The sequence below is a fragment of the Lagenorhynchus albirostris genome, chromosome 7 (genome assembly GCF_949774975.1).
Source record: "Lagenorhynchus albirostris chromosome 7, mLagAlb1.1, whole genome shotgun sequence".
Lineage (NCBI taxonomy): Eukaryota > Metazoa > Chordata > Mammalia > Artiodactyla > Delphinidae > Lagenorhynchus > Lagenorhynchus albirostris.
Genome location: NC_083101.1, coordinates 36,639,750 through 36,655,230, shown reverse-complemented (window position 1 = coordinate 36,655,230; position 15,481 = coordinate 36,639,750). Strand labels below are relative to the sequence as shown.

General features: G+C 42.3%; 1 protein-coding gene across 2 annotated transcripts in view; it reads left to right on the top strand.

Moving 5' to 3' along the window:
• The first annotated feature begins 9,802 nt into the window (after window positions 1–9,802).
• RECK (reversion inducing cysteine rich protein with kazal motifs) overlaps window positions 9,803–15,481 on the top strand; it is a 73,223-nt gene continuing 67,544 nt past the window's right edge. For both annotated transcript variants that reach the window (XM_060153408.1, XM_060153407.1), the window contains exon 1: window positions 9,803–9,931. In XM_060153408.1, coding sequence (XP_060009391.1) covers window positions 9,832–9,931 — 100 coding nt within the window. In that variant the 5' untranslated portion in view covers window positions 9,803–9,831. The remainder of the gene's footprint in view (window positions 9,932–15,481) is intronic.

Genomic DNA, 15,481 nt, shown 5'->3' with positions numbered 1-15,481 from the left:
CCTATCTGAGTGACTGTCATGGAATTCCACGCTGCCAGAACACATGATCTCCAAACTCCTCAGTCCTCCTGGGGAAGTGGGAACCCAGTGTAGAGAAGGGAGTCTCCCAAGATTCATGTTGTGGACCATGTGAGTAAGACTAAAAAGTAAACTGGCCCTCCTCCCCTTGTTACATAGGCAATGGAATCTTCTATCTAAGAATCTAGAAGGAAAGAGCTTTGCATTTCTAGAAATGCTGGCTAGTTGTTGGCTTTGTGCATAACCACGGTGACGTCACATCATAGCTACTTTATGCCAATGAAATCTAAGATCCTCTGCAACCAGAAGCTGACTCTTTGTTCTTATAACTAAAAAAACAAAACTAAATGGGTTGGGATGAAAGTTCATTTAAGAGTCAGTGGCTCATAGCTGGTCCTGGCCATAGACTCAGGGACCATCAAGATTCCCAGGGCGACTGTCTGGGGACCATGGCTTGTCCTGTTTGTTCCCAATTAAGTCTGATGCTTTGTTCCCCTGGGGGTTAATTCCAGAACCCTCAGTATTGGGAAAAGCCCATTAACATTCCAAATTATTGTATTATTACAACAGCTGCTTCTATCACTCCCAGAGAAAACAAGAGAGCTGTTCAAAGAGCAACTGGGTGGGAGAGGACAGGGAAGGATCAGCCAGGTCAGCATAGACTGGGGCTGAACCATCCTGCCCTGTCCATCTAGAGGTGCTCTCAGCCCAGGCCAGGCAGCCAGAAACCTGCCTTCCAATTCCACCTCCAACACCATTTGCCACTGCTGAGCGCTTGGCTAAGTTTCTTTCCCTCTCTGGACCTTAATTCCTTTGTCTGTAAAATAAGAGCTTATGGCCCATCCCTCTCACTAGACAATGAGTGTAAAAACACCTTGGGGAAAGCCCAGAGAGGAGTAGTTCATGGCTCACACCCCACAAACTGCCGCTCATTGATTAGGGATCTCCTCTGGGTTCTCTCCCCATCCTTCACAGATCATGAGCAATGGCTCCAAATTTCTAAGGCCACTTAGGGCACTATTTGAAGGAGACTTGGGTGGGCTGATCGTGGCTCTGGATACCTGTGCCTGCTGCAAACCCGCCATCTGGTGGACATTTCTGCAAACTCCTGAGATCAGTGCTTCTGGAACTTTAACGTGCTCCTGATTCACCTGGGAATGTTGTGAAAATGCCAATTCGGATTCATTGAGTCTGAGGTGAGGTTGGAGATTCTGCGTCTCTGACAAGTTCCCAGGTGATGCCATCTATGCTGCTGCCCTTCGGACCACACTTTGAGTAGCAGGCTCTGCAAGATGTGCGACTAGGGCCAAGGGTCTGAAGGGAGAGGCAGGGAAGCAACTCCGGCGTGTGCCAGGTCCTCCAGCATCGGCAACCGAGGCTGCTCTCTCCACTCTGGGGGCAGCAGTTTGCCCTGTGACCTCTCTTCTCTTACAGGTCTAAGAAGAATTTTTGGTTTATCAGTTTGTTCAGCTTTTCACTTGTTAGTACAGAGTGGTGTCTTCCAAGCTTCTTCCATGCTAGACCAGAAACCAGCCGTTCCCACTTCAAATAGCTCTAAAAGTGCAGTCAAGTGCAAGTGCAAATAGATACAACAGTGTTAAGTGCAAAATTAGAGGCATAAATATAACAGAGAAAGAAACGGATGTAAAGTTTTGCGGAAAACAAAATTGTATTTCTAAAAATTAACCAGAAAAATATTATCAGTAATATGAGTTCAGAAAAGTTAAGGAGACAGAAATAACTTCCCAAAATCAATTGTGTTCCTACATACCATCAGTATAGAACAGAACAGAAATAATATCCTATTTGCAGTAGTAACGAGTACCGAATAATTGGGAAAAAACATAATTCCAGACATGACAGACTGTGTCAAGGAAAAAATGATGCATGTTGTTGGAGTATAAAGGAAGGCGGAGTGACTGACCAGGGGCTTGAGAGTATAAATACAAAACAATGGCCTTAATTTCTAAGGGGGAAGCTCTCAACTTGTAACAAATAGAACTTCTTTCATATGCATATTCCTGGTCTCTACCCCCCACCACAATGATTCAAATTTCACTGTGTCTGCGGTAAGGCCAATAGGAAATCTGGGCTTAGAAACAAAGTTATTTAGTGTTTTAAATTCCCCAGAAGCCAGGACTTCCTTGGTGGTCCAGTGGGTAAGACTCCGTGCTGCAACGCAGGGGGCCTGGGTTTGGTTAGGGGAACTAGGTCCCGCATGCATGCCACAACTAAAAAGTCCATATGCTGCAACTAAAGATCCCAAGTGCCGCAACGATGATCACACATGCTGAAACTAAGACCCGGTACAGCCAAAATAAACAAACAAACAAACAACAAATAAATTCCCCAGAAGACTGTACTCAACTACATAAATTGCTAGTGAAGAATAATTGAACAGGACTTCCCTGGTGGTGCAGTGGTTAAGAACCTGCCTGCCAATGCAGGGGACTCGGGTTCGAGCCCTGGTCTGGGAAGATCCCACATGCTGTGGAGCAACTAAGACCGTGCGCCACAACTACTGAGCCTGCACTCTAGAGCCTGCGAGCCACAACTACTGAAGCCTGCGCACCTAGAGCCTGTGCTCCACAACAAGAGAAGCCACCGCAATGAGAAGCCTGTGCACCGCAACGGAGAGTAGCCCCTGCTCACCGCAACTAGAAAGACGTCGTGCAGCAACGAAGACCCAATGCAGCCAAAAATAATTTTGAAAATAATGATGTTAGAATCTTCCTGCCAGATTTGAACTTATTACAAAGTAACAATTACTGAATGTTTTTAAAAGTGGCTATTTTTAAAAGTTTTGTAAAATCAGTGGTTATCAGAGATACCAGAAAATTCCAACTATAAGAATCTAATACATATGTCAGGTCAAAATTAATAGCATGAAGAAGGAAGCACTTTTTAATAAATAGTGGGACAGCAGCAACATTCAATTGAATGAAGGTTTGCCTTTGATCCATACATCACACCACACGCTACCATAAACTTAGGATGGATTAGAATTAAACATAAGACACCATCATGATTACACAAAACAAAAAGAGAACAGCATGACATATTTATTCCAGCTGGGGAAGAGGGCATGATTCACTATTCTGGAAGAGAAAGAGGGTTATCAGAATTAAAAGAGACATATTCGAACATACATCGCACAAAACTCTTGAATAATATGGTCTGATCAAACAAGAATCAAACTTCTCCCACATGGAGGTTTGTTGGGTTCTGCAAGTATTTGATTTGAGTTTCTTTTATATATATGTATATATATTCTAAATGACTTTTAATATGTAGTAAGACCATGGACACATGCAAACTTACGTTTTGAGTTTTGGCACACAAGAGGCCACTACCACAATAGCATGTGTATTGTTGAGTTGACTCCTTTGCATAGACCTCAGAATAAATCTTTTCCTGCCATCTCTTCATATTTATTTTATCTTCTTTAAATGTGTCAATTAGAAAAAGTGTAATTCTGCACTGATCTTTTCCCTAATCCAAGCCTATGCTCAAGTGCTCATTTATAATTGTACCAGGGAGTACAGATGTGCACTGTTCCCAATTAAGTGTTGGGCAAGGCTCAGAATCATCTGCTTGGTACATGTTCTCATCATGGTGTCATAGCCAATTGCACAATAACAAGGGAACATGTAACTGGTCACACAGTAATAATGTCACATTATAAATAGTGTTGGGATTAACCATACATTTGGGGTGTTACTTCTGACTACATTTATGACAAGGAATTTGAGCAGTTATCCAAAATTATTAGTAAATCAATATTTTTTCTTATTTTTAATGTCTAACGGGCATTTAAAAAATCATACAGTTTGTTTTTTAGAGAAGTTTTAGGTTCACAGCAAAACTGATCAGGAAGTACAGAGAGTTCCCATATACCCAGTCCCCACACACACACAACCTCTCCGACTGTCAACATCCAGCAGCAGAAAGGTATCTTTGTTACAATCAGTGAATCTACATTGACACATCATCACCCAGAGTTCATAGTTTAGAGTTCACTCAGTGTACATTCTGTGGATTTGGACAAATGTGTAATGACATGTACCCAGCATTATAGTTTTGTACAGAATGCTTTAACTGCTCTGAAAATCCTCTGTGCTCTGCCTCTTCATCCCTCCCTCCCCCTCTAACCCCTGGCAACCCCTAATCTTTTTACTGTCTCCATAATTTTGCCTTTTCCAGAATGTCACAGAGTTGGAATCATTTAGTATGTAGCCTTTTCAGATTGGCTTCTTTCACTTAGTAACATGCTTTTAAGTTTCCTCCATGTCTTTTTGTAGCTTAATAGCTCATTTCTTTTTATTGCTGAATAATCTTCCATTGTATGGATGTACCACAGTTTATTTAACCACTTACCTATTAAAGGACATCTTGGTTGCTTCCAAGTTTTGGCAGTTATGAACAAAGCTGTTATAAATATCCGTGTGCAGGTTTTGGTATGGACATGAGTGTTCATTAGTCAATATTGAAATTAAAATCTCTCAGTACTTCATTTTCAAGGTACCATCTTAATTTGAACAAAGAGTAGTCTGAGACTGCAAGGTGGGCTAGTTCAAAAACCATGACCCTTTGCAAACTACTCATCTGTATCAATCAGGATTTTCTCTTACAGCAGGCAACCAAAACAAAATACAGAAATGGAAGCCCAAACTGTGACTGCAATTATCATACATAATTCCAGATTTCAAGTTTTTGTGTTCATCAAAGTCTCATTTATTATCTTTGAATTCTCATTTATTATCTTGGAACCAGTTAATTATTAGTAATTATTATAAATTTGAACTTAGAAAATAAATGTAGCACTAAAACACAGCTTTTTTCTATTTTGTATGGCAGGACTCTAAGATTTTGTTGGAAAAAGGATTCCACTGCTAAAAAATAAAAATAATATTTTTTAAGTTTGAAAATTAATGAAATAAGTAGGCAAGAAAAGTAGAGAATGGGGACAATTTCATACTCACAAGCTCATATCTTCAGAGGGCTCACTGGAGGCTGGCAGGATATTGTACCAGTATCACAGACTAAGGTCACAATGCTAAATTGTATAACGTGTTGGTGTTGGATGCCTTGGCATTAGGGCTTCTCTCCCTCCTGTGAGATCTCAATATAGGGGTCAACGGGGCTTTCAGATACACCGATTCTGCTCCAGGTCATGGGATCCTTTGTTTTCCAAGGCCATATTCACAGTTAGTAAATCAACAGAGAACACGATGGCACTTAGAAAATGTTTGCTCTGGCTGGGCAGTTGCTTCCAAGCGACAATTTCTAGAAGGGCTGAACAAATCTTTGATGGACAGCTACTTGTCTCTGCGAGTCCCCTTCCTGCTGAATGACTAAACTTAATCTCAGTCAATTCAGTAGGATCTCAGCTTAGTCAAGGCCTCTCCCCAACCCCCTCCCGAGTTTTGAGAGGAAAATACAGAGTCAAACCCACCAACTGGGACTGAGGAAGAAGGCAGGACATCTGGTCCTCAGTTGTCATCATCAATCCCTGTTGACACCTGCATTCTCACCTGGTGTCCAGTGTATAGACCATGCAAATACCAGCTACGGCCTCCTCATTCTGATCTTGAGGCATCTTCAGGCTCTCAGCTCCTGCCTTGCCCCTCTCAAAGGGCATAGGAAACACTCAGCTCCTCTTCTGTGTCACTTTAGGTGGGGAGCGAGGAACAGTACATACCTGCAGCCATTTCTCCTCTACACTTCCATCATGCTCAGTGCAGTGGAACTTTATGAGGTGTGTCACTTCCCTGAGCTCCATGGGAAACGAGGCTCAGATCCCCTCTTATCTCACATTCTTAAGCCTTTCTGGGGTTCTGTGTCCCAGCCCACAGTAGCCTCCCTTCTCCAGTGGCTCTCCTCCTCCCCCATCAGAGGGAGTCAAGTTGTTGGGGAATGATGGGGGTGGAGGGATTGTATTGACTGACCACGGTATTCTCACAAGTCCATTGTTCAGAAAAATATTTTATACCCTCAGCCTTTTGGGCTAGGTTCTGATATCTCAAAAGCTTTTACTCTTAAAACCACTGTCTCTGGGAATTTCAGATGTCTTGTTTTTAAAACCAAAAAGCTAGGAATTATCTTCTTTGTCTACTTCTCTACTCTAATAATCATCCCTGAGGAAATGAATGCCTTGCTCTCATGTCTAGTTTTAGTAAAGAAATTACTGGGAATATACTTAAAATATATTAATATTTCAAAAAATTGGCCCACCATATATATATATGTGTGTGTGTGTATACATATATGTATGTGTATACATATATACATGTGTGTATACATATATATGTGTGTGTATACATATATATGTGTGTGTATACATATATATGTGTGTGTATACATATATACGTGTGTGTGTGTGTATATATATATATATATATATATGACTTTATAAAGTCTTAAAGAATTCAAAATGGACCTATCCCTTATCAAGATAGGTCAATTTGTGATAAGAAAATGTGTTTAGGCTAAATAAACCCAGAAAAATTATTTCCATTAAAGATTAACTTCAGGAATTTACTATGCATAAATTCCCAAAACCAATGTATGGGGTCCTAGTTAATTAAAATCAGCAAAACTTGCCATGTTCTTAATAAAAATGTTTCTCTTCCTCTAGATACTAGAGAGAAATTTTGAGCTACATAAAGGAATGAAGAGCATTAGAAATGCTTAACATGTGGGTAAATATAAAACACATTGTTGGGACTTCCCTGGTGGTGCAGTGGTTAAGAATCCACCTGCCAATGCAGGGGACATGGGTTTGAGCCCTGGTCTGGGAAGATCCCACATGTTGTGGAGCAACTAAGCCCAAGAGTCACAACTACTGAGCCCACGTGCTGCAACTACTGAAACCCGCGTGCCTAGAGCCTGTGCTCTGCAACAAGAGAAGCCACTGCAATGAGAAGCCCATGCACCACAACGAAGAGTAGCCCCCGCTCGCCACAACTAGAGAGAGCTCGCGCCCAGCAACGAAGACCCAACACAGCCAATAAATAAATAAATTTAAAACACATTGTTTCTCATTTTATAATCTCTTATTTAAATAATTGACTGTTTAAAGCAAAATAATAACTGTGTGGAAGCAAAATGTATGATAACATTAGCACAAAAGATGGGAGGGGAAAATGGAAGTATACTGGTGTCACGTTCTTACATTTGACATGAATTATTATTATTATTATTATTATTATTTTTCCGGTACGTGAGCCTCTCACTGTTGTGGCCTCTCCCGTTGCGGAGCACAGCCTCCGGACGCGCATGCTCACCGGCCATGGCTCACGGGCCTAGCCGCTCTGCGGCATGTGGGATCTTCCCAGACCGGGGCACGAACCCACGTCTGCTGCATCGGCAGGCGGACTCTCAACCACTGCGCCACCAGGGAAGCCCAGTGATTATTATTTGAAGGTGGAGTGTAATAAGTTAAACTGTATACTATAAACCCCAGCGCACCTACTGAAAAATAAAGCAAAGAAGTAGAGCTGATAAGCCAATAGAGAAGATAAAATGAAATCATAAAAACAACACTCCAAACACTTTATTATTCTAAAAGAAGGTAGGAAAAGTGGAAAAAAGGAAAAAGGAACAAATGGAGAAAATAGAAAACAAATTGCAAGATAGATTTAAACTCACCCGTATCAATAGTTGTATTAAATCAAAAGGATCTAAACATTCCAATTAAAAGACAAATTGTCAGATTAAATTAAAAAGAAAAAAAGCAACCAACTATATGATTTCTACAGGAAACTTACTTTAAATATAAAACAAATTAAAAGTAAAATGATGGGGAAATTATACTACACAAAGATGAATCAAAAGATTTGATGGGGTTTATTTATCTAAAAGATGTTTTTGAGCTCAGGACAAAATCATTGGCCAGTAACATTTTTTTAAAGTTCCATTTTAAAGATGACCTCTAAGCATTAACCTTTGTTTAGAATGAAAGATAATTACACCAGCACTGTACAACAGAACTATGTAAACGCCAGAGTGAACCACATATGTAATTGTAAGTTTTCTAAAAGGCACATTAAAAAAGTAAAAAGAATAATGGTGGCTACATGTTGTTATACGTTTGTCCAAACCCACAGAATGTGTTAACACCAAGAATGAACCCTAAGGTAAATTATGGACTTTGGGTGATAATGCTGTGTCAATGCAGGTTGATCAGTTGCAACAAACGTACCACTGTGGTGTGGGATGTTGATAGTGGAGGAGTCTGTGCATATGTTGTTATGCTGAGAAAGGGGGTGTATGGGAAATCTCTGTACCTTCTGCTTAGTTTTTCTGTGAACCTAAATCTGCTCTAAAAAATAAAGCCTATGTAAAACAAAAACAAGTTAAAAAAAAAGGTGAAATTAATGTTCGTAACATTTTACATTATTGTTTTCATACTAAGTCTTCCAAATCTGGTTCCAGCACATGTCAACTTGGACTTGCCACATCTTAAGTACTCAACAGCCACATGTGGCTAGTGGCTACCATATTAGTGCAACTCTAGGATTTTTGACTCTTCTCTCCTGGGGAGGAGTGGGGAGTAAGGTGGGATGAAGTGATAAAGGTGACTGGGTCTAAATGCTGAGAACCTCTGACACCACGTCGAATAACTGTACATCATTCTATCTTGTAAGTAAAGAGGCGGCCTCTCAGAGGAGCAAGAGAATTGTTGCCACAGCAAATGTTTTAGAAAGATTATTGTAACTTATTCATGTTTTCCTTTTGTAAACCTAAAAGAGAGGGAATAGATACCTAAAAGACATACAGACCAATTTCAGTATATGGACATTGGTTGGAACTTGAAAAACTGTAAAAGGAAATTATGAGACAATAACGAAAATGTAAACTTACTGGATATTTAACATTAGGTATTTTAAAATGTAACTGTGGTTATGTTTTTTTTAAAAGGAAGGGTAATGGAAAAAGGTATTAACATAATTCACAAACGGAAAAGAGAGGGAGAGGAGGAGGGAGAGAGGGACCAGGGTGGAAAACGATTTGATAGCAAGTGAATCCTCTCAAACATACCCCACAGGAGCTGTGGGGGTAAGGGGTGGAGTGGGGACCCACCTCCAAATTGTCTTTTAAAAGTCGAAACCCAACCTGACATTCAAGGCTCTCCATATTTAGATACACAAGCATTTCTCTCCCCACATTTTTCTGATAGGAATAGGTACCTAGAACATCAAAGACACACTGAGGCTACACGTGCCAAAGAGCTTTGGTGGCGAATTCGGGCCTCGGGCCCTTGTCAGGGGACCGTGTCCGCGGCAGATTCCCTCCAATTTCAGGAGTTGTCCCGGGTGGCACGCCTTCTTTGGGTGTGAGGCAGCGTCTGGCAGAAAGGATTTTAAGACCATTGAAGGTACGTGAAAGGGACAAGTCCTTTTGGTTCAGCCTTGGCTTATGCCCCAGTTCTCAGGCGAACTTGCAGTGTGACCTGGAGCAGATGGTCTCTTCTCTGAGCCTCAGTGACCACATCTGCAAACCTCGGGAGGACCAGGCGTTCCAAGGGCGGTTCCAGCTCTTACATCCTACGACTCCCCTCTTGGAGAACGCTGGCTGCGGTACTCCGCGGCAGAAGCCGACACACAGCTGGGCCTTAACAAAGAGCCCGGGTCTCGGGCAGGTTCCCGCCCCCAGCAGGTTTTGGAAAGTCTGTGCGGCCGAGGGGCGGGGCTTCAGCACGCCGCAGCCAATCACCAAGGGCTCAGGCCGCCGGGGCGGGGCCTCCGCGAGCTGCGGCGGCGGGCAGGCTGGGTCCGAGCATCCCGCGGCTCCGGAGCCCCCGGCCCGGACATGGCGACCGTCCGGGCCTCCCCGCGTGGCGCGCTACTGCTTCTCCTGGCCGTGGCAGGGGTCGCGGAGGTGGCAGGGGGCCTGGACCCGGGCAGTGCGGGTGAGTAACTGCTGGAGCAGCGGTTCGGGGCGGTTCGGAGCGGCCGCCTCAGCGCTCCAAGATGGCGCGGGGCAGGGGGCGGGGGTGCCGGCGACCCCCAGACCCGGCCCAAGTCCGGTGACCCGGGGTCCGGAGGTCCCAGCAGGCTGCAGGAGGAGCTGAGGCGGGACGAGCAGGACCCCTCTCCACGCTCGCTCTCCCCTCCCCGATCTGCTGAACTGGGAGCGGTGACCCGGGTTCGAGGCCTTATTCTGTCACCCATCGAGCAGGGGCCCCCAGCTCAGCCCTTATCCCCTCACCCGGTTCAGGTCACTGTACGAAGAGAGTGAATGCCTTTGCCCAGGATCGTCGCGAGGGTCGGATAGGATTTATGAGGTGCCGCCGCCTTACCCCCGCCCTGGCCAGTTATTGTTGCTTGTTCCTTGACCCGCGGTTCAGAAAGGCCGACCTCGGGCAGCGAGCATTGATGGGCCCTGCAGCCTGCCTGACTTCTGAAGTCTCAGAAGAGAATAGATCCAAGCCTCCTAAATCCGATTCTGCTGCCGTTCGCTGTGGGTATGCTGTGTGTCCAAGACAGCGCTGGGCTCTGGCAGGAGACAGATTAAAATTCAGTAAACTGACTCTTTGGGGGCTTACTGGCTTGAGAAAAGTTTAGTTCTTGCTCTAGAGGAATTAGACCACTAGTGGATAGCAAGCTGTTCAGTGCTTATTGAATGTCTCTCACGTGCTGGGCTTTTAGGAGTTGTTGCCATCTCCTGCTTTCCAGCAGCTCTGGCTAGGAGGTGGGGTGCAACAAGACATGAGCAGCTCGAATTCAAGGCAGAAGGGTCCAGAGGAGATGAGGGGCTGTGAGTGCACAGAGGGAGAGAGATGATGGATGATGTCCACCTAGGGCAGGAAGAAAATTGAGTGATGCCCCAACTGCACTAGATATTAAAAGATGGCTGGGATTTATACATGCAAAAGTGGTGGAGAAGTGCATTGCTTACAGGGAGACACACCTAGAAAGAGCAAAATCAGTCTCAAGGTTATAAGGTAGCTTACAATGTTAAAGGTTTTTTTTGTTTTTTTTAAGTCAAGAGTATTTGAAGAAAGGAGAGGATTGTCAGGAACCTGGGGTTAGATAGTTAATTATAATTGGATTCTAACAAGCTGTTAATTAGACAAATCAAAGGAGAGAGAGAGAGAATGCTGTGTATTCGTGGCTAAATCAGCTTACCTTTCTGGGTCCCATTTTTCTCATTAAATTAAAGAAATTGAACTAAAGCACTTTCAAAGTTATGGTTCATTAGAAAATTAGTCGTCCATTCTTATTCTACAACTAGTCAATTCTGTGGGAGATAGCAGGGTAGAATATAGTTAAGAATATTTGAACAAATTAGTTAGCTTTAGTCTCTTTGTGCTTTAGTATCCACATTTATTGTATACAGAAATTCTCATAGATTTTATTGTGAGAATTGAGGTAATACGTGTATAGCATTTAGAATAGCATATAGTAAGCACTGAAATGTTAGCTCTTAAGGTTGGGAAACACTGTACACTGTACCCCTCTCTTGTAAATTCACAAACACGTTAGATTCATAATAATTCGCAAGTATTCCTGTAGTAAAGAAACTTGTTGCTGGGAGAATAGAGAAATGGGGAACTGATTGCTGATGGGTATGGAGTTTCTTTTAGGGTGATGAAAATGTTCAGAATTGGAAAGTGGTGAGCACAGTTCTGTAAATGTACTAAAAACAACTGAATTGTGCACTTCAAAAGGATGAATTTTGTGGTATATGATTGTTAAAAGATAAACTGAGGCATATTAAAATGTTAAGAGTTTGAGCAAAAATTGATTTGAATTGGGCAGTGCCAAATGGGAAGTAACAGGAGCTAGGGGATTATGAAAGAGGTGGAAACAAAGCAAGGAAATATTCGATTGGTTATAGCTTGAGCAGGTGCCTTAGTTGGGAAAGTCCAGGTGGCTGTTTGCGATTGATTGTCCTTAGGGTTCTGATTTCTTAACCTTGGGGCACTATAGGCTTAGGTTTTGGCTTGCTTAGGTAGGCTACTGAGGCATTGAAGCTGCCTCAGTCTGATGGCCTCCTTGTTTTATTAATTTAACATGATTTATATCTCAATAAAATTATTATGCAAAGAAAGAAAGAAACTTGTTTGCTTAAAGAACTCTTTTTTTCTTCATAACACCTAATGCACACTTTAGAAAATTCTGGGCTAGATGATTTCTAAAGGCCCTACCAATTCAAAAAGTCCATGACAATATAGAGTTTGCATTGTTTGGTAAGAAGAAAAATTCCAAGTTTGATGTAAAAGTGAGATTTGTCCCTTGTACTAAATTCTTAGGCATATATTGCCTGGTTCCTTACATAAAGGACGTTGAGTAATACAATGGACAAAGGCTTCCACTGTGGATTTGTATAAACTGTGGAAAACGTTCTTCAATCCTAAACAAAAATTAAGAACACAATATTAAATTGTATTTCATTGAAGGCCTGACTTATATTCCTGCTCAGAGAGTCTTCTTTCCCATCTCCTTACCCCATCCAAAGTTGGGTACTCCTGTCTCCTCAGGTATAAAGCGTTACACAAGTCTCATCCGTTCTGACTTGGAGATTTTTGTTCCTGTTGGGGGAGAGGGGGTGAGGGAAGGAATCATTTGACTTGCTCAATTATTATTTTCTCCTGTGAAGTTTGGCCACACCCTCCTCATTGGAGTAATGCCACACTTCCTATCCTGTGTACTTTCTGGTCTCCTCAACACCCCCAGCTCTCCTCCCCAGCACCTCTAGTGTTCCCTTTGGAGGATGAGATGGAACCCTATGCTGCAGTCTCAGGATCTGTGTGTCGTGGCACCTGATATTAGCTCTGTTTCTATTTAAGATATTTTCTAATAGTACAAAAGAGAGAAAGATGTAACATTAAGGGCTAGGTTTCAATAAGTTGACATTTAAGAAATTATGTAATAGCCTAGAATCCTGAAAAAGAATGTAATGAATTTTAAGTTAGAAAAAGCAACCGCCTATCTGGAGGAATGTAATAAGAAGCAGATTCTCTTCCCTAAGAACTATCTTGGCCCACACTGTACAAAGAGCTACAGTTGGTGGTAGACCAGATATGACAGTTTATTCTGGTGTGCTACTAAAAGTTTCTATCTTATATCCATAGATTTAAACAGTCTTTCATTAACCATACTTTTCACCATATGCCACTTCTGGAAGAAAGTGGGACAATATCAAGGAGGTGGTTTTTATTTATTATAAATGTGTTTTTTTAAAAGAGCAAAACAGATACTACAGGGGTTTGTTTATTCAAAAAATATTTGCATGCTTACTATATGCCAGGCACTGTTCTATATGCAGGGTTGCTGCTCTCAAGGGGCTTACTCTAGCAGAGGGGAGACAGACAATAAACAGTTAAATAAAATGATTTCTGGTAGGGTTAAATATGCTGTGAAGAAAATACATAGATGGTAGCGTAGAGCAACAGTCCCTAACCTTTTTGGCACCAGGGACCGGTTTCGTGGAAGACAGTTTTTCCACGGGGTGGGGGGCAGGGGGAGGGTGATGGTTGAGTCGGTAATGCTAGCAGTGGGGGAGCAGCAGCTGAAGCTTCACTGGCTCACGCTCCACTCACCTCCTGCTGTGCGGCCCAGTTCCTAACGGGGCCGTTACTAACAGACCATGGGCTACCAGTCCATGGCCAGGGGTTGGGGACCCCTGGCGTAGAGGGGAGTGGTTCTTAACATAGTGATGACAAGAATGGCTTCTTTGAGAAGTTAAGGTTCTGAACTGAAATCTGAAGACCGAAGGTGCTGTCCTTAGAAAAGGCCCGGGTGGAGACCAGGAAGTACATAGGCCCTAAGGCAAGAAAGAACAGTAGGTCAGTATGGTTGCAACATAGTGAGCAGGAGAGTAAACCAGGGCTAGATGGTGCTGGGCCTTGCAAAAAGCCACGTAAGGACTGTGGATTTTATTCTATATGCAAATAAAAGCCAATGGACTTTTAAGTAAGAGATAAGTGCTTTGATTTCTATTTTAGATCACGCGGGCTGCTGAATGGAAAAAAGTGATCGTAATAGGGTAGGAGTAAAAGCAGAGCTACTAGAAGCCCATTTAGTAGTCGAAGCAGGAGATAATGTCTTACCGTAGAGTGGTGGTGGAGATAGAAGAGGAGAGAGTCAAGATATATTGCTGTTGGATTGGATGTGGGAAGTGAGGAAAGGAGGCAGTAAAGATTATTTATAGATTTTTACCTTGAGCAACTTAGTGAAAAGTAATGCTATTTACTGAGGTTGAGAAGATGGGGAGGACCAAGTTGGAGGGTTGGCAGGTGAGTCAGGAAGAGAATCAAAATTTCCGTTTTTGTATGTGTTTAAGATGGATATTAGGAATAACTCCCCTTGGTCCATTGCTTTCTAAACTTAATTTCATGCCTGTAAGTATTCCATTCAGCAGATATTTGTTAAGGGGTTAATAGTGCCAGACACTGATAGGCACTAGGTATATAATGTGGTAAGCAAAAACAGACATGGTCTCTGCTTTCGCGGGGTTTAAGGTTTAGTGAGAACATCAGACATTAAATATCACCAAAAAGTGTATAATATCTACACTGCTAATATTTATGTGGTTATATTAGTACGTATCCATTTATATTCTAAATCTGAATGTATTTGAGGAAAAATGTGATTTAGTCAAGTAACGGGTGCCGTAGAGCACATAGATTACATGAAGAAGACTTCAAGAAAAGTATTAAGAGAAACATTTTGACCATGGACTATACCATTGGGAGCCAGACATTAATATTTTCAGATCCCTTGTTTTACAGGTGGGTGTCCTATGGCATAGAATGGGGAAGGGAATTATCTGAGAGTACTGGGTATTAGCATCTGCAGGGAGGATCTGAGGAGTCATTTGCTTTAGTTGTTTCATAATTATGAATGATAATGTGTTAAGGCTCTTCTGACCCCCAAAAGAACAGAAACCAAGGTTGCTCAGGATTAGGGAGCTAGTTATATAGCATCTAACAGGGAACACATGGAAATCCAAGCATAGGAAATTGAGCACAGCACAACCTCAGGAACTGCTGTGGGAACTGGAAAGCTGCCAGCAACCAAGACTACTTTTAGAGACAGTCTCTCTCTACCTCTCATAGAGTTTGTCTGTACATCTCTTGCATTTCACACTCTCCACCAACCAGCTTCCTCATTTTACTAATGGTTTCTGCACACCATAAAACTTCCTCAGCCCCAGCTCATCTTGACCTTATAGTTGCAGAGCCCACCACCAACTGGCTGTATACCTCTGTGCCTGTGCATATGATTGGGTCCAGCTTATCTTCTGACCTGGGTCAAAAACTCATATGATGTTTGCTAAATCATGGCTTGGTCACCGTGTGAAATATGGTATGGCAGTGGTATAGTGGGAGAAATAAACTTTTTGTACTTTATTTTCTAATTAAAAAGGCATTGTATAAATAGGAAATTATTATTAACCAATGAATAAATACAAATTTTCAAGCTGAGCACTGTGCTAAATGGGTACAAGAAGT